Source organism: Metarhizium brunneum, chromosome 6, assembly GCF_013426205.1.
Source record: "Metarhizium brunneum chromosome 6, complete sequence".
Classification (NCBI taxonomy): Eukaryota; Fungi; Ascomycota; class Sordariomycetes; order Hypocreales; family Clavicipitaceae; genus Metarhizium; species Metarhizium brunneum.
The window spans coordinates 386455-413430 of record NC_089427.1 but is presented as its reverse complement, the minus strand read 5'-3'; the positions used below and the strand labels follow the sequence as shown (position 1 = coordinate 413430).

The 26976-nt window shown below is 53.5% G+C and overlaps 11 protein-coding genes and 1 non-coding gene across 12 annotated transcripts; 4 read left to right on the top strand and 8 right to left on the bottom strand.

The window, feature by feature from the left end:
* Window positions 1–1975: 1975 nt before the first annotated feature.
* On the top strand, window positions 1976–2791 carry PX24C (PXMP2/4 family protein 3; the record flags this gene model as incomplete). The annotated part of the gene is made up of 3 exons (XM_014685348.2): window positions 1976–2152; window positions 2248–2589; window positions 2636–2791. 3 exons carry the CDS (start codon window positions 1976–1978, stop codon window positions 2789–2791), a joined length of 675 nt encoding a protein of 224 aa, XP_014540834.2.
* A 346-nt stretch (window positions 2792–3137) lies between these two features.
* Window positions 3138–4607, bottom strand: ethA_3 (FAD-containing monooxygenase EthA; the record flags this gene model as incomplete). The annotated part of the gene is made up of 1 exon (XM_014685347.1): window positions 3138–4607. The coding sequence occupies one exon, from the start codon at window positions 4605–4607 to the stop codon at window positions 3138–3140; it is 1470 nt and encodes a 489-aa protein (XP_014540833.1).
* A 1531-nt stretch (window positions 4608–6138) lies between these two features.
* On the bottom strand, window positions 6139–7503 carry LIPA (Lipase A; the record flags this gene model as incomplete). The annotated part of the gene is made up of 1 exon (XM_014685346.1): window positions 6139–7503. The coding sequence occupies one exon, from the start codon at window positions 7501–7503 to the stop codon at window positions 6139–6141; it is 1365 nt and encodes a 454-aa protein (XP_014540832.1).
* Window positions 7504–8801: 1298 nt separating this feature from the next.
* On the bottom strand, window positions 8802–9412 carry AO-I_4 (Copper amine oxidase 1; the record flags this gene model as incomplete). Its single annotated transcript, XM_014685345.1, has 2 exons — window positions 8802–9052; window positions 9103–9412. 2 exons carry the CDS (start codon window positions 9410–9412, stop codon window positions 8802–8804), a joined length of 561 nt encoding a protein of 186 aa, XP_014540831.1.
* Window positions 9413–9498: 86 nt separating this feature from the next.
* On the bottom strand, window positions 9499–9614 carry G6M90_rRNA00000022. Its single transcript, XR_010715693.1, has one exon. It is a non-coding gene; the product is annotated as a 5S ribosomal RNA (ribosomal RNA).
* A 51-nt stretch (window positions 9615–9665) lies between these two features.
* Window positions 9666–10330, bottom strand: G6M90_00g094670 (uncharacterized protein; the record flags this gene model as incomplete). The annotated part of the gene is made up of 2 exons (XM_066131484.1): window positions 9666–9923; window positions 10274–10330. 2 exons carry the CDS (start codon window positions 10328–10330, stop codon window positions 9666–9668), a joined length of 315 nt encoding a protein of 104 aa, XP_065987678.1.
* Window positions 10331–10505: 175 nt separating this feature from the next.
* Window positions 10506–11256, top strand: G6M90_00g094660 (uncharacterized protein; the record flags this gene model as incomplete). Its single annotated transcript, XM_014685344.2, has 2 exons — window positions 10506–10660; window positions 10698–11256. The coding sequence occupies 2 exons, from the start codon at window positions 10506–10508 to the stop codon at window positions 11254–11256; spliced, it is 714 nt and encodes a 237-aa protein (XP_014540830.2).
* A 1262-nt stretch (window positions 11257–12518) lies between these two features.
* G6M90_00g094650 (uncharacterized protein) lies at window positions 12519–14853 on the top strand (the record flags this gene model as incomplete). The annotated part of the gene is made up of 2 exons (XM_066131483.1): window positions 12519–14609; window positions 14665–14853. The coding sequence occupies 2 exons, from the start codon at window positions 12519–12521 to the stop codon at window positions 14851–14853; spliced, it is 2280 nt and encodes a 759-aa protein (XP_065987690.1).
* A 1131-nt stretch (window positions 14854–15984) lies between these two features.
* Window positions 15985–17553, top strand: CYB2_2 (Cytochrome b2; the record flags this gene model as incomplete). The annotated part of the gene is made up of 3 exons (XM_014685342.1): window positions 15985–16111; window positions 16165–17325; window positions 17390–17553. 3 exons carry the CDS (start codon window positions 15985–15987, stop codon window positions 17551–17553), a joined length of 1452 nt encoding a protein of 483 aa, XP_014540828.1.
* Window positions 17554–18603: 1050 nt separating this feature from the next.
* On the bottom strand, window positions 18604–18855 carry G6M90_00g094630 (uncharacterized protein; the record flags this gene model as incomplete). Its single annotated transcript, XM_066131482.1, has 1 exon — window positions 18604–18855. The coding sequence occupies one exon, from the start codon at window positions 18853–18855 to the stop codon at window positions 18604–18606; it is 252 nt and encodes an 83-aa protein (XP_065987700.1).
* A 2381-nt stretch (window positions 18856–21236) lies between these two features.
* On the bottom strand, window positions 21237–21725 carry G6M90_00g094620 (uncharacterized protein; the record flags this gene model as incomplete). The annotated part of the gene is made up of 2 exons (XM_014685341.1): window positions 21237–21308; window positions 21372–21725. The coding sequence occupies 2 exons, from the start codon at window positions 21723–21725 to the stop codon at window positions 21237–21239; spliced, it is 426 nt and encodes a 141-aa protein (XP_014540827.1).
* Window positions 21726–24830: 3105 nt separating this feature from the next.
* G6M90_00g094610 (uncharacterized protein) lies at window positions 24831–26967 on the bottom strand (the record flags this gene model as incomplete). Its single annotated transcript, XM_014685340.1, has 4 exons — window positions 24831–25104; window positions 25205–25953; window positions 26042–26825; window positions 26936–26967. 4 exons carry the CDS (start codon window positions 26965–26967, stop codon window positions 24831–24833), a joined length of 1839 nt encoding a protein of 612 aa, XP_014540826.1.
* Between the last annotated feature and the right edge of the window lie 9 nt (window positions 26968–26976).

The following is a 26976-nucleotide window of genomic DNA, read 5'->3' as shown; positions in this document are numbered from 1 at the left end:
GCATTACACCTGTCCTTTCAAACATGAAAGCCAAGAAATTCCGACCCGGGGAAAGCCCACAGTCCGCCATTGTTTCAGTTTCAAGCGTAGCCATGGATGGATGGGCTCGTTGGGCTCCTTTCGAGGTGTGCAGGAACGACAACGTAGCCAGCAAAAGGAAGCCAATCCGCAGGCGGGGAAAGTGACAATGGCTTGTGACCCTTTGAGAGCTAATTCCATCTTTAACGACACTTGGAAGCCAGAATACTGAGGATCTGGACAGCTCGATTGTGGCCTCATGTGAAAATCGAAAGGACGTAATCAAGAGCTACAATATCCACTACTAAATAACACAGGGTTCCAACTTCCAACAGACGTATGCCATTAGTACGGCACGTTTCCTATGCCGCGTCAAGCAGCGAGTCCCGAAAATCCTGTGCCAGCGTCGTGTCGGCCGTGCGCCTCGCAGCAGGGTTATTAAATGCCCCCGTTCTGGAACCTGCCACTGCATCCTCACGTCGCATCCGGGTGTGTGGTTGACAGCGTCGTCGTGCGTCGGGTGCAACAGCAGTGCGCGAATATGTACTTGATCGAAGACGCCTTCATATGACAGTCGGCTAGATGCGGCGGGTTCTTGGCATCGAGTATGTTGGGCATGTTGAGCAACGTGTCACGGGATAATTTCAAAATCTGTGTTTTGACAAAGAACTAGGTCGGGATAAGAGTCGTTGCCGTGATTCAGACTTGTCTTGGGCAACAGGTAATCGCAGGGAGGGCAAAGACTATGCCAAAGGTACTAGAAATCAAGTATTTCCAACAGAGTACTACATGTCCTATAACGGTACTAGTATTTCTCTCCGGATGGGTCGTTTTATACCGGACACGTGATGGAATGAGGCGGATCTTTAACTAACTCTGCTCCCATAACAGTTCGTTTCTATATTCACTATTGCATTAGTTCTTGTGCTATTGTTTCACACGACAAGCAAAAGTATTATCCTGCACATGGAAACAATGGGATGCAAGAATCGGCCGGCCACACCCGAGACTGTGACGGCCATTGTTCCCATTTGGAAGACCCGATTGGATATCCGGGGAACGAGATTCCCGCGCTTTGCACACTTGCAGGAGACAATTCTGTATTGAAATTCGGCCTATATTTCTATTGGAAGGAGCTTGTTGTTGAAGCTTTGCCCTCGGCACACGTGCGTACCGATGGCTAGAGTGTATTGCCAAAAGGCTGCCCTTTGTCTTTCTTGTTTGTCCGAGTTTGTACAAATGGACAAAAGGTGGGAGCGCATGTGATTGCTGTGGCATGTGGATGAAGTCGATAAGCTTGGAGTATTGAGGGACACGTCGTGGTTCTCCCGCTATGGCTGCTGATGCCTATGCTGGCAGTTTTGGATGCTGCCTGTCAGGCACTTGGGTTGGGTGGGCGCGATGTGAATTGACACTTGACTGTTCCCGGATGTAGGTCCCGGTGCGTTGAATGCCGCCAAAGAGAACGAATATATGACCCTCACTCTATTATCGCTGACGATAGTTCTAGTCTCCGTTTTAACGAGTCAAGCACCGATCTTGGTACTCGTTGGCCGTTTGGCAGATTCAGCCTACCTCAACAATACGCTTCACAACTAGATGCGCCGCACATCATTTGCAATACGGCATATTGTCCGGCCACGCTAATCGCCCAACCGATGCGGGTTCTCTACTTGGAAGTGGACAGCTCTAAGAGCGCTTGAGCGAATTTGTCTCGTCAAATGGGGCACCTATGTATAGTCCTGGAAGCTAGGCTCTTATGTCGCTATACTACTAGCAGCTCTCCTATTCTTCAACCCGAAGCTCGGCCAGCCAACCACCACCACAACCGCAATTGCGACACCATGATGCTTGCCAAATTCCCTTCGTCCCCCAATCCCTGCTGATCCCTACTTGATTTCGAAACTGCAACGGGGGACAAGTGGACGAGATCACGTGATGGAACCCAACGGCCAGCATGTCCTGTACAACCAGCAGACGGCGATGGTTTCGAACTCGGGAACACATGTCCGGCAAGCCATTGGGAATCTGCGACATGACCTTGTCACCGATTGCAGTGGCCACGCTCCAGGCGACCGGCCTCTCGACAGCGTCCAACATGTGCGCCCAATTCCTCGACCATTACCAGCAGCAGGTACGTACCGGCCGAGCTCGCCACCACCGGAGCGCCATCTGCCATACTCTTGGTCCTTGGACTAACATACTGCTTGTCAATGCGGGCAAAAATAGCGTCCGTTCTCGCTGGACCCCCTGCAGCTGCTGCGGTTCCTCCTGCTGACGCTGCTCACGACGCCGCCAAACTACCACTGGCAGCAGTTCCTCGAGCGGCGATTCCCGGCGCACATTCCGACCCGGCGGCCCTACGAGGCGATTGAGCTGCAGCAGATTGTCGAGGAAGGCGGCGAGCGGCAGGCACGGCCGCCCGAAGCGTTCAGCTACCGCAACACGCTGACCAAGTGGTTCATCGACTGCATCACGCTGGGCGCCGTCCTCAACACGGTCGCGTTCCTCGTCATCATGGGCGTCTTGAAGGCCCGCTCACCGGGCAGCATATGGCAGAGCGTCGTGGATGTAAGGGCCCCGAATCCGACGCGTCGCATGCCGCTAACGCAGCCAGGATACGGTTCCTATTATTGTTGCCGGATACAGAATCTGGCCGCTGGCATCGATTGTGAGCTTCAGCGTGATTCCCGTTTCCAAGAGGATTGTGTTTCTGAGCTTCATCGGCTTCCTGTGGGGGATATACATGAGCCTGGTGGCGGCTCGCGTGTAGATTTGCAATTGGCGGAGAGAGCCAACATTGAACATTGCCCAGCTGGCCTGTGCTGTGATTTCCCTCCGGGGGCCCTGCCGGGGGCCGCCTGCGGCCGGCGTTTGCGTCTGTTACGAATCTGCCAAAAGTGCATGTGGAGGACCTATAGATAGAGATGGTACTATGGCTGGGTATACATGTCGGTATTCTAGAACATCCGCAATGTGACGTCCACGATGCATTCAAGTTTATATTGCAAGGGACAGTCCCAGTACGCTTCTACGGTATATTTGCGCCAAAAAAAAAAGTAAACACTAAAATACATCAATGACCGTTTCTTCCAACACGTGTATTATTTACTCTCCCCTCACTTCAACCACTGAATACCGGCGTCAATGTTCCCCCACCACGCATTCGTAATGTCCTTCCAGTAGTGCGAGCGCGGCTTCCACTGCGGGTCGGAGCCGACCTTGGGGAACAGGCTCTTGCCCTTCTCGACGTAGGTCGAGTTGAGGCGCATAAAGGGCAGCGGCTTCATGGCGGCCTTTTCGGCGTCGCTGAGCCGGGGCATGATGACGCTGTAGCCCTCGCGCGCGCTGCGGCTCAGCATGCGGCAGACGAGCTGGGCGGTGGCGTCGGCGCCCAGGGTCCAGCTGGCGTCGACGTAGCCGATGGACAGGGCGAGGTTGGGCACGTTTTCCAGCATGCAGCCCTTCCAGGCGTAGCAGTCGGGGATGTGGACGGGGGCGCCGTCGACCGAGGTCTCGATGCCGCCGGCGATGTGGAGCTTGAGCCCCGTGGCCGTGACGATGACGTCCGGGTGCAGCTCGCGGCCGGACGTGAGCTTGATGGCGTTGGGGGTGACGCGGGCAATGACGCCCGTCTCGACGCTGGCGCGGCCCGTCTTGAGGCACTGGAAGAAGTCGCCCCCGGGGCAGAGGCACATGCGCTGCTCCCACGGGTTGTAGCGCGGCGTGAAGTGAGGGTCCATGGCGACGCCCTTGGGCAGCTCGCGCGCCGTGCGCTTGAGGATGAGGGCGCGCGCGAGCCGCGGGAACCAGGTGCAGAAGGTGGTGAGCAGGAACGCCGACAGGATCCACTTGAAGCGGATGAGGCTCCGGGCCACGCCGCCGGGCAGCAGGAAGCGCAGCGCGCGGTCGAGGTAGTCCTTTTGCGGGAGGGCCAGGATGTACGTCGGCGAGCGCTGCAGCATGGTGGTGTGCGCGGCCTTGTCGCACATGGACGGCAGCAGGGTGACGGCCGTGGCGCCCGACCCGATGATGACGACGTTTTTGCCCGTGTAGTCGAGGTCCGTCGGCCAGAACTGCGGGTGGATGACGGGGCCGGCAAAGTCCTCGAGGCCCGGGATCTGCGTCTGCAGCGGCTCGTCGTAGTTGTAGTAGCCGGTGCCCAGGAAGACGAAGCGCGAGCGCAGCTTGATCTTGTCGGCGCCGTTGGCGACAATGTCGAGGTTCCACGACGACGAGGCCGACGACCAGTCCATCTTGTCGACCTTGTGGTTGAACTTGATGTGCTTGTCGACGCCGGCCTCGGCCGCCGACTCCTTGAGGTACTTGAGGATGAGGGTGCCGTGGGCGATGGGCTGCTTCTCCTCCCATATCCGCCACGGGAACCCAAACGTGTACAGGTCCGAGTCGGATCGGATGCCCGGGTATTTGAAGAGGCTCCAGGTGCCGCCAATCTCGTGGCGCGCGTCGACGATGCAGTAGCTCAGCTCGGGGTTGCGCTCCTGCAGTCGGTAGCCCATGTTGATGCCCGAGATGCCGGCGCCGATGATGACGACGTCATAGTCGACGTCTTGTTTCCTGTGTGCCATGGCGGCTGTGTTTCTTGCTCGTCTGTGATGGTGATGTCGGCGCCTCGTTGCGAATGGCGACGAGAAAAGCAAAAAAGGTGGAGTGGCCCCAACCCTAACCCTGCGATGGTGGTGTGCGGGACGCGATTTCGTCTGGACGAGGCAGCAGGAGCACGGCGGTTGGTGGTGGGTGCACTGGTAGTCCGAGAGACAAGGCGCAAGGCTTCCCCGGATTCTTATACCAAGACGCAAAGCTTCTCCAGAGACGGATGGGAAACGAAGCCGCTGGACGGGGCGGGCTGCGACTTTATTTCAACCCCGGCGCGGGCCAGAATGCCCTCCGTAGCCGCAGGCCTCGGCATGTGTCGACGACGGTGTGTCGCCTCAGACAGGAGACGACGCATCGCAGTGGCCGTCTGTCCCACGAATGCGATTTGTCGACTCCTTGGTTGCCGTCGCCCCCGCGGGTCCGGCTCGCGCTGTGCCTGGTTCGCCACGAAGCTTGCGACGAGTTGGGGAACATCTGAAGAAAAAAAAAAGGGCCCGATCGTCGGCCCACTCTGGACGTGCACGACTGGGCCGCAAATGGCCAGATTCGCGAATTGTCTGGGGCCAGACGACGGCGCGAGTTGGCGGCGCCCGCCCGCCGGACCTTGAAGTGGTTCCTTGGATCCGTTCCAAACGGAGCGCCCGGGGTGCCCTTGGTTGCTCCGTACCAGACGACTGGACCTCGTTGCGGGTTGACATGTGCTGACGGGACGGTGTCGAGGTTGCGCATGTGCCTCGAGGGTGGTCTGATCCAGGAGCAAGGACGGACATCGTGAGAACACTGAAGCTTCTGCCCAGGCCACGGGTAGCTGAGCGTGGCATGACGCAGGTTCTCGAGCAAATTCAAGTTGGCACCTTGATCGGATGTGTCACGTGCTCAGTCAACTCTTGGCACGTGTTCCGTCAACAGACAACACAGGCCTGATGTCTTGGCACAGACCCTTGTCTCCAACCTACAACTGTCACCGCGACATCACATCATCACATGGAAGCGTCCGGTCCTTTGGTCCCTGGCAAAGCTCAGCCACGACCATGCTGCGTACATGCTGCCAGGGCGAATCCGCAGATCAATTTGTCCGCTTATCGCCATCCCATCGTGCAGCGACGAGACTTGGGAAACGTGAAGGCGCATTTCCGTTGCTCAATTCAGCACGACACACCCGGGCCGCGGCTCAACAAACAAGTTGTCACTGCATAGTTGACGCGGTCCAGCCACTATACAAGCAAGTCAGTCATTCCTTGCACAATGGTGGAAATGATGAGCAACAGCCTCTGGACGTCCATGGTGCAGTGCCACGGCGCGCCACGCCCGTCCTACACATGAACCGGGGTTAAGCCCTGTGCTTATGTTATGTATACAATACGTGCTGCAATTTACGGACATGGGGAATGAATCAATATCATTGGTAGCTATATACGACGCCAACCATGTAAGATGACTGGCTAGCCCTACTATATATCTCATACATGTCATACACACATGTCATGCTGCCCCTGAGGCGCATCACCATTTAATAAACGGCCCTACGCGCTTCCCTATCACGTCCAGGAACGCGTCAAGAAGGACCTTGGGCAGAATGGCCAGGGCCCCGAAATCCAACAAGACAGAGTAGACGGTCTTGGTCTCACAGGCGGTCTGGCGGTCCTCGCCATTCATCCTCCCCCTCAGCCAGGCCAGCGCCTTGGGCGCACCCGTAACAGCCAACGACTCGTGGTCGGTGCTCTCGTCCCGCAGGTACTGGACCGTCGTGCCTTGCTTGCAGTACCAGTCGACGAGGGCGTCGGTTTCCGCCACGGGGCTCACCTCGTCCTTGGTGGCCTTGTACACGAGCAGCGGCGCCTTGGGGGCGTGCTGCCCTAGGTCGTTTTCGCCCGCGATCCTGACCACGGTGGGATTGGCATAGAGCAGCGAGGGGTCGTCGACAAACTGGCTCAAGTTCTTGCCGCTGAACTCGTTAATGTTGCCCAGCAGGCACAGCTTGTCGGCCTTGTAGAACTCGTCCTTGTGCTGGGGCAGGACGTGCTTTTGGATGAGGGCGTCGACCTCGGGGTACTGGTGGGCGAGGCCGAGGATGCCGGCGGGGATGAGGCCGGCGGCGCCGGTGCCGTCGACCTTGCCCAGCACGGTGGTGATGTTGGGCACGGCGCCGCCCGCCGCCGCGCCGGCAATGACCACCTCGGGCGCGTACGAGGGCTGCAGCTCCGCGGCGAACAGGGTCGCCAGGCTGCCGCCCGAGTACCCCCACAGCGTGACCGTCGGGTTCTTGCCGATGCCCGTGATGGCGCCCGAGTTGCGGGCGGCGCGGATGCCGTCCAGCACGGCCTGGCCCGCGAGCACGTTGGCCAGGAACGCGCCCTTGGGCCCGAGGTAGTCGGGGACGATGACGACCCAGCCCTGCTCGAGGGCGGCCTCGACGAGCAGCACCTCGCCCTGGGCGACGGACGGGCCCGAGTCCAGCTGGAACGCGTACGACGGCGCGCAGTCGATGTTGGAAGCATCGTCTACTGCTTGGTACGAGAGGACCTTGTTGAAGTTGGCGTTGCGCGGGACGAGGACGGTGAGCACCGTGGCCGTGGCGTTGTTGAGACTATCCGTGGTCCGGTAGAGGAGCTGGTAGCTCGCATCGACATGGACGGGATACTGATTCTGGGAATGTATCAACCCGGCTACCGCAATGGGGTTTGGAGGCGGCCGGTGCCGGATAATGGCTCCGGGGGCATACGAGTCCAAGTTGTCGGGGACTTTGTAGAAGTCGTCTGCGCTGGGCAGCGGCGGAGGTGCCCTGGCCTCAAGCACGGCTCCAACACCAGCGTCGCCAGAGATGGTCCAGCTGAACAGGGTCAACCACAAGGCGAGTTGGCAGATCATGGTGGAAATCATGTTCGCAGTAGCAAGTAGCTGGGATCGGCGTAGAGGCTTATCCTGCACTTCTCAAACCAGAGCAGGAGCAGCATCACTCCTTTATATACTTAATTTGCTAGCCAGGTATATACATGCCATGGCTGGTGTTTCTCTTCCATTATCTCGCCATGTTACTGATTCGCCCGAGGATGTCGGCCGTCCGTCGGCTCGACCCCCTCGCAGGGACGCTTGCAACGTCAAAGCCAAAAGACGCTATTGCTGTTCGGCCGCCCGCCAAGCGACCGTAATCTCGTATAGGAGAGGCCTCTTTCTTCTGGCATCGCGTACCGTCCTCCGTCGGTAGTCATGGTAGTTCCAGAAACGGCACGGCGTTCTATCCACGGCGTGCCGAGCCAATGACACATCCCGAATCGGTCGTGAAGCGACAGGGCTGACACGGCTGACCATAAACAAGTTCTGAGACAACATACACGAGACCCCTAGGCGCGCCCCGTCCCAATGCAACTCTGTCGTAGCTTTTTGGCCGTGGAGCCGAACAGTTTTGGCATAGCCCATAGCCCCGAGGCCATAAATGGCAGCTCGCCAACTAAACTTGCGAAATTCTGTCCTCTCCACTCGCCGACGAAGCCAAAAGGGGCGATCCTTGGGCCTGTCGACAAGGAGCATCAGGAATCATCCGCGTCTATAGCCACGGCTATGCCGGTTACGAACACAAGGTGTCGGCAATAGCGGTACCTTTTCCCGCAAAGGGTTAGTTTGGGGGATTACATCTCTTTTGTCACGGTCAACTAATATGCTAATCATGATTATATGATCCCGCACAGACGGGGCCGCCCACGCCCGACGGGCCGGGAAGCCTGAATCGCATAATGCAACAGCGCATAGCTTGTGGCGATGGCAGTCATTTACCGCATCTCCACGCAACCAGTTTGTCGAATCATTGGAAAAGGGGGCCATGGAAGGCCAGACTCGTCACTGAAGAAACGGCACCTACGATGATGGGCCGAAATGTCCTGAGCCCAGGTAGATGCTGGGAAAAGGCGGCCATGTCCGCAACCTAGCGTTAAATGTATGTTTCTATCGTTTACCGTCGTGGAAAAATGACACAGCGTGCGCGCCGTCGACCAAGATACTCTGGTTCTTTGTCCTGTGTGGACACGGCCACGTCCAAGGCGGGATTACACTTGAAAAAGTTGACGGACTGAGGCCAACCACCATCTATTCCGGCGGCATCACAGGCCAGTCCTCGCTCCTCGGGTTGTGCATCGAGCCAAACGTGTGTCAGGCCACAATGTCCCGGTTCGTCATCGACGAGCAGCCGTCCCCCAGGCACTTGTCTTCGCAATCATGGACGCCAGGTCCTCCCCTCCGCGCGACCGCATCGTGTACCGCCCTGCGGGAAACAGCTCGTCGTCATGGTATCTCGTCACCCACACTGCGTACGCAAGGAGAAGCTGGCTGTAGCAGGGGACTAGCTTGAACCTGACCGGCGTCTGAGCCACGCCGTTGGTCTTGCCTTCGTTGACAATCTTGAAGACTCGGTTCTTGGCGACGTCTAGGTCGAGACCCTGCTCGCTCTCGACAATGGCGGACGAGGTGGTGTACCCGACCAGACGCCAAAGTGGTTGTGGACGAGGGCGTCGTCGACCTGCAGGGAGTTGGCGTGCCCGTCGTTGCCCAAAAGGCGCCCTTTTGCGGGTACGGCTTCGTGGTGGTGCGTGGCGGCGGCCGGAGGCTGGGATAGTACTCGCTCGATGATGACGGTGAATCTTTTGCCTGTCAAACGGCTTGCCTGTGGTTCGGAGGCGCTCGTCTGCTGCGGACGGCAGATGATGTCCTCGCGAGACGATATCTCTGTGCACAGCGACAATGGGTACGTGTAAAAGTTTGCGTCGGGGTTCTCGACCAGTCTCATATATAAGCAGCACTAGGTGACTCAGACTAGGGACTGTGAGGTTGGCTAAGGACTTATAGGGAGGACAGACAACAAATCTAGTACATACGACCACAGCCGCTAGCAGCAATCACGATCCCGTCCGATCTCGTACGATAACCTAGCGAGCGCTGGATTAGTAGTTGGGTCGGTGACGACCAGCGAATACCCAGTGTTGTATGTCATTTTTTTGGTATCTTTTTGCTTAACCTCTCAACGAAAGACATACATACCATCAATACTTGACTCGTTGGGTCATGTCGTTCATGCCGTCGGTCGCATAGGCCCACGGCTTGACGCGGACGGTGCTCCCGGGAGGAAGATCAAACTTGTTGATTTCATCTTGAACCTGCGGGTCGGCGGCCTGCATGTCCTGCGCATCAATGTAAGAGTGTCTCCCTTTGAGCGGGATCCTCCTTGTGATTGCATTCTTGTCAAGGTCGACAATGAGCTCCTCCAGGGCGTTGGTCTTGCCGTCCCCCGAGACGATGATCTGGGCTCGGGCTGTGCGTCACGGCCGGAGTGCTTCTGTTGGCGTTTCCAGATAGGCAATGGCCTCTGCCTTGGGAGGTCCTTGGGGGGGGATGAAGCGAAAGGATCTATCCCCCGCCGTTTCTTTCACCAAACTTCTTGTTGGTTACTGCTGTTGGTCCTGTTGAGCTGAAGCCTCTCGTGATCAGTCACGGGGATGCAGTCGAGGGCGTCACGCCTGTCAACGTGCTCCGTTTCTCGGGCCGTCGCACAGAGACGCCCAAGCTGCAGCGAAGCAACGTGTAATGATTAGATAAGAAGACAAAGAGCGTAGCCGTCAGGGGTCGTCCATGTGTCAAAGCTTCAACCAACGTTGACCTCTCCACCGCCATTTCCGCCATCCCACGCCCGACAGAGCTGGATTCCCATACTTGACCTCCATCCCCGCTCATGCTTCCTAGAAAAAAAGCCAATACGAAGACCGGGCTAGGTCCAAAGAAGTTCTCGCCCTTCTGGGCCTCCGCCAAAAAGAGAATACTCCCACCATCCCTCGCAGCTTTGGAGACGGCTCTACTATGATGGTTGGCAAAATGATAGTTTGGAGATGGAGAAACTAGTCGGTTACCAACCAGGTGGCCATCATCCTATTCATCTCGGAGACGAGCTTTATAATGGCCGGTTCCGTGTTATTCATCAGCTAGGCTACGGAGGCTCCTCCATAGTATGGCTCTGCCGTGATCAAGGTCAAAACAACCGAACGTACGTCGCCGTCAAGATCCTCGTCGCTCACCTACAGGAAGCAGAATACCGCGAATTGTAACCCGACTCCGGATGTCCCCCACGCTCCCAAATACATGGTTCAACAGGTCGATTTTCACGAGACGACCGACCTGGGGCTCATCTTGCCGCGGGCCGTCATCATCGACTTTGGGCAGGCTGTGAAGACGGCCGGGGAACAGCCGCCGTTTGGCATACCGACCGATTATGCGGCGCCAGAGGTGATTTGGAAGAGAAGCGGTGGCCGGGAAGTGGACACATGGTCGTTGGCTTGTACTCTGTACGAAGTTCGCGTTGGCAAGCACTTGTTTGAAGTCCCTCATCTGGTTGTGTTGGACGAGGACGACTACGAATATGAGATTTCCTCCGTGATAGGAGAGCGAATGAAAGAGCTTGGAGATGGCAGTGTGAATACGGCGGCGGCGGCTGGCCAGATTTGCAAGAGGGCCTTTGGCGACGATGTCACTGCCGAGCAGGGGCAGTGGGCGGAGATGCTGGCCGGTTTGCTGAGGTACGAACCGCATCAGAGGCCCAAGGTGCAAGAGTTGCTGAAAAACGCGTGGTTTGACACGCCTTAGCCATCGTTGTTCTTTGTCAAAGCCCAAGGTTGCGCGGTGTTGTGCTGGTTTTGGCAGTGGACGCTGTTTTGAAGAGGGAGGAAGAATGAGTATCTGGGTTGAGTCCTCGGTTTTCCCAGACAAAGGTATAGATGAGTGACCCAATACATATACATGAAGGGAACAGCTGTGCCTAAAGCTTCCACCGGGTCATTTGTTCGGTATGTGTAACCTCGGGGTCCTTTATCGGCGATGGTCCTTTGTTGGGCTTTGTTGTTGGGTTCTAACCGTGTAACATAATCGCTTGCAGAAAGCCTGGATATCGCTTGTACGAGGCCGGTCAGCCTCGTCATCGTTACGCAGCGGCCTGGCTGTCTTGCACAAGAAAGCCTACATGGTGGCTGTGTATGCGGGTTCCTTGTTGGACGGACAGGTGACCCGAATCCAACCTTTGTTTCGGATAGTTTCAAAGAAGGACCCTGCATCTGCACGCTGTCATGTCGATAACTGACAAAAGTGAGTACGACAACAATAGAACTGGCAGATGACACTAACGGCCCGGGCCGAACATTGAAAGCACAAACCGACCGGACTCTTTCACAAACTTGCTGCGTGCCGGCCGCAGATGTCTGGGTCCGGCATTGGTCGCCGGCATAAAGTGAACGGGCCACAAGATGACCCGGGTGAAACAAGTCCATCATTGTTGATCTGGTTCAAGCAGTCGTGTTAGAAAAATGGATTTAACAGTGGCATTTTGAACAACTATGCAACAAGTGCCTTCCAGTCCATACTTGTCGCACCAAAAATGCGCGTGGCCACGCCATATTCTTTTGTGTGTTGGTACCCGATATATCTTGTGACAATATTTGCCCTCCAGAGTCGAGAGTCGAGACGGTTCACTGCTGGCACGAGCCCGTGCTCCCACAATGTTCGCATTGAACGTGGGCAGACTGCTTTTGAGCTGCAGATGTAAACAAGGCCGTCAGAGAGTCAAAGGCATGCTCACGGCCGTTTCAGTGATGATGACACGTCGAACAAGACAATTCACAGCAAAAGGCGGACCTCGCAAAGGCCGTGCCATGTGCATGACGTCGCAGACGCAGCAGAGGAGTCGATGTGAGTATTCTGTGCCAAATAGGTATATATTGGCCCGGCCATTCCTCCTTCTGACTGTATTGGCCCTCCAGATAACTCCCTACTTCGATTTGTATCGATCATCCTACTCCCACTTTTGTTTACATTGATCAATCACTTTTCTCAATATTGCCCTCCGCACAAACACGATGAGTGAGCAAGCGACCGCCGAAGAAGGCAGCCACGACCTCGAGGGGTCGTTGTTGCAAGATGCTCAACCACCTAGTTGGGCGCCAACGGGCCCCCTTGATTTTGTATCCTCAGCCTTGCGGCAAATATCGAAGCAGGAACCTCGAGACCGAGATTTCGCTGCACACATTCTGACCTGGACGATGGTCGCCAAGCGGTATTTGATGCCGACACAACTCGGGCAAGCCTACGCCATCCAACAAACTGGGGATGCCTCGAACCGCGATTTTAACAGATCTGAAGAGGACATCGTGTCCGTATGCAAAGGGCTCGTGCGGCTAGAGACAACAGAAGAAAGCAAGAAGGTCAAATTCGTCCGCAAGCCTGACCTGGACCAACTGCTACACTATGGATTGGTTGACCGCAAGCCTCACTTGACCATCATCAGGACTTGTTTGACCTGCCTCCAAAGCGATAAATTTGCGGAATCCGAATCAAGCCCTGAAACCATGGAACGTCTGGTCCAAGGCAAGAACATGTTCACGTTCTACGCTGCTACGAGATGGATGGATCACCTGCCGGACTTGGACGCAGAATCGGGGGAGCTGGCAGAGGGCGAAGAGCTGATCACACAATTTCTTCTGCGTGGTAAAGGGACCACGGGTTGGTTCTGGTTTCTCGAGCGGTTTTCAAATGAAAAGGTTTTAGAGCTACACGTAGCTGCTATCATCGGTCAGGTTCCGGTGATGAAGAATCTTCTGGAGATGAGGAAACGCGACGTTAATACCACGACCTCGTACGGACGGACGGCTCTACACTTGGCCGCGAAATATAAGCGTGCGTCCCTCGTGAGGATGCTTCTGGAGAATTCAGCTGAACTGCATATCCGTGATGCGACGGGGAGCATAGCACTGCACTACGGGGCCATGTCCAACCGCTGGCACCTACTAAAACCACATGTGGACACGGTACGCGAGCTTGTGAGCGAGTACAAGAAAGGCGGCATGAGTGAGGACATTCGCAGAAATTGTACGGCGATTCGCAACGGGTCAAATAAGACTCCGTGGGACTACGCTTTGGAAGCCGGGAAGATATTCCACGGTGCGGAGCTAGTGGGACGTGCTGCGTATCAGCTCGCTGAGGCAAGACTAGCAGCTCAGTATAAAATAGCCAGACTGATAACCTTTTGGCCCTATGACGAGTCCATCGAGAAAGAGGGCAACTATTTTCCTCCCTTGCGGCAAGTCAAGGCACTTGAATCTTCAGAGGCGGGCATGGCCATACTTGTGGAGGCCTTGACCAAGAGAGGCCAGATCGTCGGTGACCGGCGGACGGTGCAGGTGAAAGACCTCACGCAGACGACATCGAATTTCGGTGCCATCACCTCCACCAAGTGGGCCCTGCTCGACATGCTCCTTGGGATAAACGAGAAAGGCATCAAGCTACTCACCGATGCTTATGAACGCCAAATGTGCTTTATGGCCTGGATATTACTTCAAACGGGGGCCGAGGTACACCATCGAAGAGAAGGCCAGCCCTCGGCCCTCCATTGCGCAATCCTTTTCCGTTCAAAGTCGTTGGTGTCTCTTCTGCTTGCGTACAAGGCCAGTTTAGAAATCCGTTGTTATTATAACCGGACTCCTCTAGATCTTGCGATTGAGCTTGGCGAAACTGATATTGTGCGTCAGCTGCTGGTTAATGACGTCGCCGAAATTCGGAAAGTCACCACGAACATGATGTCTACGGCTCTACCTCTCGCAATCCTAGACGGCCGCAAGGAGATGATTCATATGCTTTCTGGTCTTCAACTAACGCCTATTGATGCATTAAAAGAAGAGGCGAAAGTTACTCTGGCGGTATTGGCCCGGGAGTTCCGCGAGACAGTGAGGAACAAGAATCTACAGGGCAGTACGGTGCTGCATCTCGCCCTTTCAAGCCGGAATCGTTCTTCATGTTACGAAATGCTTTTGAGTATGCTGATGTATGGGGCTGATGTTGATGCGGAGGACGACAAGGGACGGACGCCTCTTATGCTCGCGAAGCAGATGAGTCTACACGCTGAGAGGATCCTTTTGGAGATGCACAGCTCCAAGCCCGACATGGAGCAACAGGTACCAGACCACCAGCTTCAACAAGCACCAGCCCATCAGCTTCAACAGGGACCAGGGCATCAGCGTCAACAGGGACCAGGGCATCAGCGTCAACAGGTACCAACCCATCCGCGTCAACAGGCACCGGCCAATCCGCGTCAACAGGCACCAGGGCATCAGCGTCAACAGGTACCAACCCATCCGCGTCAACAAGTACCAGACCATCGGCGTCAACGGGACTGACAGCTTCCGACGACTTTTCTGAAAACTAGAGGCTGTTATATGTGGTGGTTACTCTGGGCTTACGAGTACTTGAGATTGTGGGAGAATCGTGTCTTTCTTGATTAAACATGTCTGAAATATAAGTCTGCTCACATTTTGAACCATGGTTTATGTCGTAGCTACAGTGACGGTGATGAGCATTGCATCTCAAAGTGATATAGCCCCAACCCAATTGGTGTGGCAAGGACAGAGTAACTGGGCTTGGAGCGCAGTGTTCAATTCAGACTATAATACTTCAACGTTAACTTTGAGACATTGACGGTTCTTGGTTTTCCATGGAGCTCTAAAAGACGAAAGGTGCCTGTAAATATAAGGGGTCGTTGAGGGCCTTGTGCCTGAGGCAGCCCTCGCTTAGGACCGACTTCGGGCCCCGTGACCTTCGCCTTCAATGTTTAATGTTCGAACGTTGTCTGGTGTAACCGTCGACCGTTATTGGCCCATCGCCCTTTGTTGTGTACCAACCGTGCAACAATTGGGGTAATAGAAAAATGCGAAATATACATATGCTATCCTTGAACTTTTACTACACTGATAGAGAGTTATACGTCTATTTTTAATCCTCCAACTCTTCCTCTTATGCCAAGTTTCCAAGGCCATCTTTGATAGTGTATAGTTTGCAATTGGAGTTGTAGAGCAGGGTTAGGGTTAGGCACGTCACCTGACTTGCCGAAAACGACATCCGGAGACCCCCGCCCCCGAGTTTGGTCCTTGGACGTTATTTCACGGCGTGAATCTCGGAATAGAGTAATATGCCCTCCTCAAAATCACTGGAGCATGTACTGATACGGTTGGGAAGTGGAGGCGAAATACCGTTGACTCCATATTTCACCTTGATTCCGAGAATCACGGCCTCAAGGCTACCCCCCGCCACATTTCGGCCCCAGAGCCGAGACATCCCGGTGCACCACAATGATGGATACTACACCAGGGTCCAGATGATAAAGATGGGTCGGCGGGAATTCCGCTGTGCCGCCCTGCCACCAAGGCCTGGAGGCCCGTCTCGGAAATTCCGGTGGAGACGTGATGCATTATAAACGCGTCCTGCTCCATTGGTGTCCCCGTCTCACCTTGAACCGCAAGCAACTCACTTCACTGTCTACGGTCGGCGGACAAAATGACGAGAAAAGTGTCAGTGTCGGAGGTGCTACAACACTCGAGCCCCGAGAGTGCGTGGATCGTGGTCGACGGCAACGTCTATGACATGACGGACTTTGCGCCCTCCCATCCCGGCGGCCCTGAAAGTGAGCGAGCATCACCACTCACCATCCACGGTGCCTCGCTAACACAAACTCAGTCATCCATCAATACTCGGGCCGTGACGCCTCGGTGCCATACAACGAGGTCCACGCCCCTTCACTAATCAAGTCGTCTCTGGATGCCAAGCACCACGTCGGCACCCTCGATGCCGCCACAGTCACGGAATCATGGACGGCGGCAAACACCCCCGCTCCCCAAGCAAAAGCAGCGTCCTCAAAGCCCCCCCTAGCCGACATCATCAACATGTACGACTTTGAAAAGGCCGCCCACCAGTCATTCACCAACAAGGCGTGGGCGTACATCAACGGCGCGTCCAACGACAGCATCACCCGCGACATCAACATCGAGACCCTCAAGAAGATTTGGTTCCGGCCCGCAGTCATGAAGAACGTCTCCCGCGTGACGACCAGAACGAGCCTATTCGGGTGCCGCCTCGACGCGCCCTTCTACGTAGCTCCCACGGGCGCGGTCCGCACCGCCGGTGAAGAAGGAGAATTAGCCCTCGCCCGAGGCGCCGGCCCGTCCGGCATCATCCACTGCATCTCCACGCCGGCGTCGTACCCGCACGACGAGATCCTCCAAGCGACGCCCGAGCACGCCTTCTTCCAGCTGTACGTGGACAAGGACCGCGCCAAGTCCGCCAAGCTGCTGCGCCAAATCAGCGCCAGCGACAAGGTCAAGGCCGTCTTTGTCACCGTCGACCTGCCCGTCGTGTCTAAACGGGAAGACGACGAGCGCGTCAAGGCGGAGAACACGGTCGAGAAGCAGGTCTCACCTGGGCAGGACCAGAAAGGCGCAGGTCTGGCGCGGCAGTCGGGCTCCTTTATCGACCCAGCCGTCACGTGGGACGACATCCCCTGGATCCGGAAACACACTACTCTCCCTGTTGTTGTCAAGGGTATTCAGAGGTGGCAGGATGCCCGGACGGCCATGAGCCTCGGGTGTGAGGGGATTGTGGTGAGCAACCACGGCGGAAGGGCGGCCGACACGGCGCAGCCATCTATTATTACTTTGCTCGAGCTGCATAGGAACTGTCCCGAGGTATTTGGCAAGATGGAGGTGCTTGTCGATGGCGGATTCCGGAGAGGTTCCGACATTGTAAAGGCCGTTTGCCTGGGGGCCTCGGCCGTCGGGGTAGGAAGGCCGTTTCTATATGCTGTCAACTACGGCACCGCGGGCGTGGAGCACGCCGTCGCACGTAAGTTCTGCGCGTACTGAACTGTTATTAGCGACAGCTTTTTTCTGATTTTGTATTATTGTAGTATTGCGCGACGAAATCGAGACGGCGATGCGGCTGTGCGGCATGACCGACTTGATGGAGGAGGCTGGTCCTGATTTCCTAAACACCGCGCCTGTTGATCATCTCGTGTATCATGGCCCGCACGCGTACCTTGGTCGGAAGCCGAGAACGAGGGCTCGCTTGTAGGTTGTTGTTGCTCTTGCTTTCTGGACAGCGCAGACCATGGGGTTGTGATGGCGGAGTGGTGCGCTCCGTGAAGATGTATTCTGTGTGTGGAAATGCTAGAGTTGTTAATAGCGGTTGCGAGACTCGAACTTGCTATGGTGTTTCTTTTTGCAATTTTGGGAAATTGTGCCTTCTATTGCCGTCTGGGTGATGAAGGCGATAAAGTGTGTAGATAAATACATCGCGTTGAATATATCACAAGACGATCGTGACGGGAGCCAAGCATCGGCATTTCGTGTGCACAACCCGTTATCTTCATCACTAAATAGAGTATCTTAGCATCTCATGTCTGTACGAAGGTCAACGGGGTTTTTAAAGGTCAATAGCTCAAGGAGCTCAAATTGATACATTGAGTCGGCGAGGGATAAAGGTCCAAGGCAGCGTTGGACGTGAGGCCTCAATGTAGGTCTCCTCATGTCTCCTTTGTGTCTCCTTTGTTCGCCCAACGCCTTTGTTATGGCTTAGTCATTTGGCCAAAGATATCCCCCAATGCTGGAGAATTGAAGATCCTCCAAGTGCGCAGACGTTCATCTCGGTCTGCAAATTTTTCAATCGTCACGGCTTGCGAGCTAAAAACCCTGAGAAACCCAGGCCCTCATGACAGGAATATCCCCTGGTTTGGGAAACAGGAACCGCTTAGTGAGGCCGTTTGTTGCATGTCCCCTGCTTTCGCTAACTGTTATTGTCGGCCGTGGTGTTTGCGTCTTGGCTTAGGAGGACATCATAGCTAGCACTCGAGAGTTTTGACAGCTTTGGATAGCGTCGTCTTTTGTATTAACAACGTGATTAGAATGGAACAAAGGGAAAGTAATTTGCCACTGTACAAAATACCATCACATGATTGAAGTGTTCATCTTAGCCCAGGTCCAATTTGTCACAGTATTCCCCCCCAGTAGTTTTGTCTCCTTATGTCTTTGCTGCATTACTTGGCCTCTGTTTTCCCGCTTATTATTTTCATCGTATTAAGAAAATTATTAGTAGTACAGGAACCTCGATATTTGTCTTCTACACTTAATATCTCTCTGGCATTTCTTGCGGTTCACGTTCCGGCCTTGAAACAGGCATCTCATGAGGAACGGACGTGTTATACGGCGCTGATGCCGTCGACGTGCCCAGTTCGCCGTAATAATTGGTCCCGTGCTGCCAGGCCGGAGGGGTTGACACGGAACCGGGCGTCATTGCTGTTGAAGACTTGCCCACGCTACCTCGGTGCATCTGATCAAAATACTCTTGTGTGTATCCCTCGGAGCCCTGGTCCGCCATGGGGCCGGAGACGACTGGTTGTTGAGGACTGGAACCGGTCGGTCGTTTCCTTCGATGAATTAGGAAGAAGGCTAAAGCAACTGCCAAAGCCAGGCCAGCTGAAACCGGCAGAGCATGGATTAGCCCCGTTGAAGACAAAGTTGGCGTCGGGCTTCTTCTTACCAACTCCCCCGACGACGCCTCCCACTATAGCGCCGACGGGTGGAGATGGCTGTGGTATCACGGTATGTGTAATAGTCGGTGGAATGGGAGTGGTAGTCGGAGTAGTCGAGGGTGCAGTCGAATTATAATTAAAGTAGATTGGTAATGTTCCTCCTTGGGTATTACACACCAGCCGACTGTATCCGCCATACGGGGAGCCAGCATACGAGAGGACTACGCAAGAGGGCAGTTGTGCCTCGGTGCTATTTATATCGATAGGTCAGCTTTTTTTCTCAGATGCTTCTGTCCTCTGTTTCGCACAGATGAGCTCACTTACCAGAAAGTCGTGCCATCGTAACTGTCAATTGTCCCTGCATTCACGGGGTTATATGGTTCGCATTGTGTCACAAGGGTGCAATTTGCATCGGGACCGCAGCAGCTAAGTACCAATTCACGCGAGTTAAAATGGCACCACTGGCCTGATGGGCACGCCGACCAGGCTACGGAATAATTGTTAGTGACTAGACTGGCAACGTGTAGTTCCTTTCTGGGAGGGAAACTAGACGCGGTATCACTGACCCTGAGTTCCCGAGACATATCCGCATCCTGTGGTCTGGTCAGGGGGAATGGTACGTCTGAAGAGCGGATTATCAGGAGCAGGCGTCGGAGGGGGAGTCGCTTCGTCTCGTAGTACAGGACTTGGCCTATTCCCGCCAGTCTGGTATACGAGGTTAGAATGAACGCCGATGCTTGCATAAACCACAAGCAGTATTTCAATCGCGTGTTGATGAAGAAGAGTCATTCCGTGCCGGTCTGCTCTTGTTGAATATGAGGCGGGTAGGAAGTGATGAACTCTGCCGAGATTTGCTCACCCACAGCGCGACGCCGCGTAGTATTTTTTCTTCTTCTCAATTTTCCAGGTTGCGTCGTTCTGTATTATACTAGTCTGACATTCCTTTGCTTCCCTGGGCATGGTCTCATCCAGCGCCGGTTTAAATAGTAGCAGTACGGGAATTCGGCATTTTTCTGGCGTTAGGGTTTGAGCTGTACGAGCTGGCAGAACCAGAAATGGCCATCTATTGCTCGGCTGAGCCGTGGCACCCCGGGCTCTACCGCCACATGAAGCCACTCTCCTGACCAGGCATCTTCATTCCATGGACTGGACTGTAACTACAAGTTGCCTTGAGGAATTAGGCACAGAACAGTGTTGCTGGATATTTAAAATGAGTCGTTCATCTTGAGCGCTATCGCGAGTGCAATAATGCCAGACTACTACTTGAACCAATAAGTAACAGCGTCCAATATAAGCTGTAGCCGCAACTCACCGTTCCAGATGTCGTCCACATCAATCGCTACGCAACCGAGGCATGATGCACTCAATCTAATGACATGGAGTTATCATAGATGTTCACGAGCTCCATATAACTTTATGAACACCAGAGTGCTGCCTCTGCAAGTGCTATCGAGCGCTGATTATCTGCGCGGTTATGTCGGCCACGGCAGTCATTGACCTCAGCAATCCTTTCTGTTTCAAAGGACAGAGTCAAAGATGATTGATCTGTCACCAGACAGTGAACGAAGAGCAAAAAGTAGTAGAGATCTCGAATACATGAAAAATGTCTCAATTTATCACCATTACTAGGCTCATTACGGAGCGGTAACAAACAAATCGAGCAATTTGAAGATTTAATCATAAGTTTGCGACTACGTTGACAGGTGCGATTAAAGATAGCGACCACTTTTACCAACAAAACCAATAATTCTTTTGCACATATACAAGCAGAAATACGCCTCTCGGGTCATAGTTCACGGAAAACGTGGCATTCTCCAATGGACCGATGTAACCCTAAGCTAACCCCAACCCTGTAGGCCAATCCATGAGTTAGATCCACTATCATGGAATAATAAAACTGGCCTTAGTTTGCCTGTTAGCCGCTTGAATATGTATAATAGCCAAGTTCGTCAGACTGACGCTAGATTTCCGTCGTTGCAGACATTTAGATTCCGCCAGCCCTACATATTCATTGAATGTAATACTCAAAGACAACACATTGTAGTTATTGCTGGTGCTTAACAGACGTGGTAAAGTAATCTATTTCTCTACTTTACTAACTGTCTCAGATTTCCGCAGCCGGCCGAGCTTAAACTCCACGGGAGAACTCCATACAGCGACTGTGGCTTCATCCAATGGGCCCAAACAAGTTCAAGTCCAACTTGACAGTACAAGACAGCCCGGGCCATTAGTTGAGCGCGGCCCTGAGGTCACTTGCAATCTTGGTATACTCTTCGTTAATCTGCTCCGGCTTGGACTTCTATATTTTTGCCACATTAGCCTTGTTCTTCTCGCAACTTGTACCCTTTGTAGATTGACGTACCTGGTCTCCCGGTGCACCCTCTGGGTGCTTCTCATTCGCCCTGTTCAAGGAATTTTGAGAAATTTCCGAAAGTTTGTTGATATTGTCCTTAACATCTTGAGGACTGTCTTTGAGCTGGTCCTTCAACGTATTTATCAAGTCTACCTGTTGACCTGCCGTCTCCTTCCACTTCTCGCCCTTTCCTTCGGGATTGTTCTGCTTTTTCTGTTCAAAATAGGCCTTGACCTGTGCATTCTTGGCATCAAAGGCGTTGAGCGCCTCGTTTGCCTTGGCAAGGTCCTGACGGGCAGAAAGAGCAGGACTGGCGATGGCCAGGCCGGAAAAGACGGCAAGAAGAACACTTGAAGCCTTCATTTTGATAAATAGAGCGGTGAGAAATTTGGAAATAGAAGTAGAGACTTGTTCTTGACAAGTTGTAGCGTAGTTGTTTGCGGTGAGTGTTTGATTTGCGAGTTTGTATGATTGGGAATGCTGTCGAAAACGAGGGCTGCATCGAATATATATATATTTTTCTTCGTAGCCGACCTCGAGTATGGTAAACATGATCTACAATCATGCATCGGCATGAGATGGTGCTTCTCGTGCTACTGAAACAGCAACCTGACTCGTTGAAAGCCTATCTGCAGTGCATGACTGCAACCTGCGGCGACTTCGCCTGCGCATTATGTTCATTGTACACGATAATTCACACTGTCAGTTCAAGAGCACCTACCGGCACCTCCCTCGCAAATCCACGTTTCAAGCGCTGGCGTGACTCGTGCGTGATGACATCCCACCCCGAATCACCGATGACGCCATGCAACGGTCCCCTGCGGAGATGTGACGAGTGCTATTATTACGAGTAAACGTTCAGGTTTTGAGTTTTGAATCCGCCTTGGTCAAATCTGCACAGGACACCCTGTAACCACGTAGATCTCGGTCTCTACGGCCCCTGGCTATATTCGCTCGGGAATTGATGGGGCGGCATGACCTAACGGATGCATGGCTTTTACAGCATCTGGTTCTTTCAAATCTTCTCTGTTTACCACCATGGGTTTCTGCCACCTCCATAAAAATACCTTGACGAATGGTTAGTAACACATTCGTGGCAGGCCTTGAAGTAAAGGGCTTCGCGTTTGTCACGGGTCGCGTTTAAGCTGCGCAAGTGAATTGGTTTTTATTAGGCTACTATGTGAGAATTGCATGGACCCATAATTTAGGCTTAGCTGAAGCTTATTCTTCTCTTTTGTTAGCGTTTCGTAGATATATATGTAACGTGAGGGCACCTATGTATTAAAAAATGTGAGTCCAGTCTCTTATATCAACGGCCAAGGCTTAGAGTCTAAGACTCTACCTTTTTAACTATATGATATTTATTCCGTCGGTGATTATGCGCAGTGTATTTATAATAAGCCAGGGTATAGTGGTTTCAGAGCCGTTAAGAAACCTAGTCACACCACCGTTACAATAAAGTGCGTGCTGGTCGATAAAAAGCGAATTAGAAGCTGTAAAAAGTCATGCGTCTGTATTAAAAGTGTTATGCCGCTCTGTCAATTTGCATTCGCTCGCCGCCTCCGCTGCCTGTCTACGCTACCAAGTCAAGATGGAATCGAACTTGAACACGAGTTCTGCGTACTCTGCAAATATGACGCTACCCGATAACACACGCGATGGTCAATTAAGCACCTGGCTACTCCCTATTTCAGGATGTGGGAGGACTTGGCGTAAATGCAAGCTTGACTGGTGTCATGCACTCAAAGTCATGAATCGGTTGTCGGGGTTGCCTGTTTTTAGAAATAGCTGCCGCGTTCTAAAGTCAAGACTTTCAAAGGAATAGTCTCTATACTCGTCTTCTTCAAACAAAGTACCAGAAACCTGGCGCACTAGTACTACTATTAATAATGCGGGGGAAGTGTGTACTTTGAGTCATTCTAGGGCCTCACGGATGTGTCACGACGGGAATGGCGTCAAAGGTCATCTAGCTGACGTACTAGTTCTCGAGGATGTAAGACATTGACACAGGTGGTAGCGGGCCGAGAGCGGCAAAAAATGGAAACGATGAGTTACATGATTCACATTCCCACTGTTTTGTTTCATGTTACACCGATTCAGTTCATGGTTGCCGACACTCTTGGCCAGATGGCAATGCCGCTCGCCTGACGCCAAAACGTTTTTATGCGTTTCAAGATGCAGCTGTGAACGAGCCTCGTCATATTGGTCAGTTCTGTCTGGCATCCCCGAGTCTCATGTTGCCGGCGCCGCTGGGATCAGGCCACCGCAAGTGTCAAAACTCGAGACCCCAGCCTCTACTCTTGAAACACTCGAAACAGGAAAAGGCTTCCAACTTCCCAGCGTTGCCGCGCGGTATGAGATGATTCGCCGGGGCGACCCTGTCGTCATCACACAATCGTCCCCGGGTTCTGGGCAGGCGCGTGGCGACGATCAGGTTCCATCAGGTCCGGGAAGCCCTGCAAGGAAGCTTGACAATTGTAAGAAATGATTTGAAAACGTAAAAAGGTTACTTTTACGTGGTGAGTAATAGGCACTTGTCGCCTAAGCTGCTGTGGCTAAAAGTGGCTACGCAGAGCGTCTTCATTAACGGTCTGTTGCGATAGTATGTGCTAGTAGAGATGGGAAGAATACTCACAGACCAGATAGCGGCGGTCCGCTTATCTGACTAGGAGACGGGACGACTTGTTGTTCTTGTATTGCACCAGCGGTCATGTCTAAAAGGTCAGAGACAAAGGAACTTATGACCAGGCCCCTACGGTATACACAACAACTGGTAGCTACATCCCTTCTATTGCCGAAAATGCTAGGGAATTCTATCTCTAGTTCTGGTCCTCATCCTGAATCCTCGAACAAATAATCAATCGGCTCCATGGCTTGAGGATTAGGGACAAGGGGATCTATAAGCGCTTTAGGGGTTAACGATGGAATTGCTGCTTGGTCTGAAATCTATACATACAGCGTGTAACACTAATAAACCTGCGCAACCGTTTCTTCACCATTTCCTGAGGACGTGCTTCTTCCTTAGGGCTTTATTGCCTTTATTGCGCCTGACTTCTAGGGTAAAGCCTTCCTGCCAAGGCTATGCCTCGGCTCCTTTGAGCCATTTGGTGACTCTGTCGCATCCTCTGAGTCGTCCCCTCAAGACTCCAACGGGCGAGAAGATAGGGCGCTCGTAGATAGTGGTGTAATCGCTGGTTGCAGTCCAAGTAAGCAACTATTAGCAGAGGTAATGCAAAGAAACCACCTAGAAAATAACAAATATCAGGACAACATGGTGTTTATTCGCGCTCTAATCGTGTGGTGTTGTACAAGTACTCTTAAAATCCAGCGATCAGTCCTTGATACAGTGTTCCTGGTCTATGTACTCTATGTCTATCAGAAAGAAAATCATTTTTAGCAAATTAGCAAATCCCATTTACTTTTTTTAAAACCCAAACCAAGTACAGAACCCGCGTCCCATCCGGTGCCCTACATGCCATTGCCTGCCTGATAGGATGAAAGCATCGCCTGGTGCTTCTCGATGGCACACTTGCTGAGTCGGCACAGCTCGGCTACCAGGTTATCCATCTTGGTCAGGTACTCGGTTTCGTGAGAGGTGACCCTGCGAATGGGCATGCTCCGGATAATCTGAGAAGTCTTGCCCAGAAGCTCCATGTCATGGACAGCGAGCGCGTGGCCCGGGTTTTGCAAGATGTTGAAAAACAGATTCATCAGTGCGGATAGCGGGTAGAAAACGAAGAACCTGATCCAATGTCAGAAACGCAAATACCAACATTTTCCGCGGTGGTATTGCCTGCTGCCGTCTCGAATCTGATGCAGCAGGCAACATCGTCTCAACCTACCAGAATGCCTCTCCTGCAAGCCTGCTTGCCGACATGCTCAAGTATATTATGGTCGATCTGCTAGCCTCCACGGACAGATCGAAGCTAGACTGCACACCGAAGGAGATTTGTTGCGGATCGCTGCTCCCTCTCGTGAGGCAACGACTGCTCGCGCAATGAATCGTGTTCAGCAAGAAGTGATAGTCGAGATGCAGCTCGATGAGGAGCATGTTGATGGACATGCTTGTCACCCCCTCGAGTCTGGTGTCATTTTTAACGGAGAGATTGGGAGAAAATGCTTCGGGAATCGAGGTGCGCCACGTTTCCAGCTCTTCGTCCAGCTCCCTGATTGTCTTGAGCAGCTCGGCATCGGATTTTCGCAGAGACGCATGGGAGTAGAGCGACTGCACAGCCTTTGACTTAAGAATACTGAGCCTCAAATCGCTGGGAAGCCAAGGGTTCTGCATCTGGCCCGGTTGCCGGGGGAGGAAGCGGCTCTGGGCGTATCCTTCGGGGAGAGTTAGATCACAGAACTGATCGGGAATCGCTGGCGGTTGTCCGTTTCGCAAAGAAATGTCCTTGTCAAGCACGTAACAAAGCCAAAAGAGCAGGCGAAGATGACGGTCCTCATGCTCCTCCATTGTGAGCTCACGATCTTTGGGCGTTGGTAGCATGACGGTGTGTCCGCCAAGGGCAAAGACTGTTCTGCAGGCAAGGGCGTGGTACATGGAAGACGCTTGCAGGCGGCCACAAAGTGTCTCGTGTAGCATCTATGACAGAGTCAGATTTGTTCCCCTGGCCTTATATATGTAGCCGCAGTCGGCCGAACGGATCTAAGAAGCACGTGCATTTACATACCAGCATTAGGATTGTTTGCAGCGTCGTGATACTCGTGTCCTCTATGATGTCGGACAGCAAGATTTGCGCATCTCTGGCACATGAATCCATGTCAACATATGGTGCTCCATTCGCATTTGGACAATGGGAGCTAGCCAAGGAGACGAAGGCGAGGACGCAGGCTTTTGCGGTAACACGCTCAAGCGGAGGTTCCATCTCGTCTGGACTGTATGCCAGCCGTATCGTCTCTTCAAAGAGAACCGGGTTCATGAGTGGAAAGGCCAGACTGAATTCTGAGTTTGTAAATGCAGACACAAGACCATGGACGATCCATTTGTCCGGAAGGCCAGGCTGCTTTACTTGAGCCTGGACTGACACAAAGGTCGGGACAATATCAGACCCTGAGAAATGGGATCGAGGTGTATTGCCAGAAAATAGATGGCGAAACCTGGGTTCTTGTCCGCATCTTTCTCGTATCCATTGCTCACAATGGGGGGTTAGATGAGGGATGCCGTTGCGAGGGCAAATGGCACCAAAGTTTTGACCTCCAAAGTAGATGTTGCCAAGGGGGGCGATGCCAAGACGTCTTTGAGGATTGGTGGCTGCAGATTCTCCTCGACAGAACAGGCAAGCCGGATACGCCTTGAGCTTGGATGCCGGCCCTGCAATGGTCAAGAACTGAGATTCGGATGGAGAGGACGATGACTGATGTTCTGAAGACTGGAAACCATCGGAAAGAACATGGCGGTGGGACGAGTCGTTGTCCTTTGGAAAGCTTTTCTGTCCTTCCAGAACATCCCCTTTCCTGGAACGGTATGAGCAATTGCGAACATGGGTCACATCAGTACGCCGCAAAGGGACAGAGACACTACTCTTACAGTTTTCTCTTGCGACCGCGGACCCGGTTAAATGTACAGGGAAGGCTGTGGTGTAGACACCAGTCGCATTGCGATGCC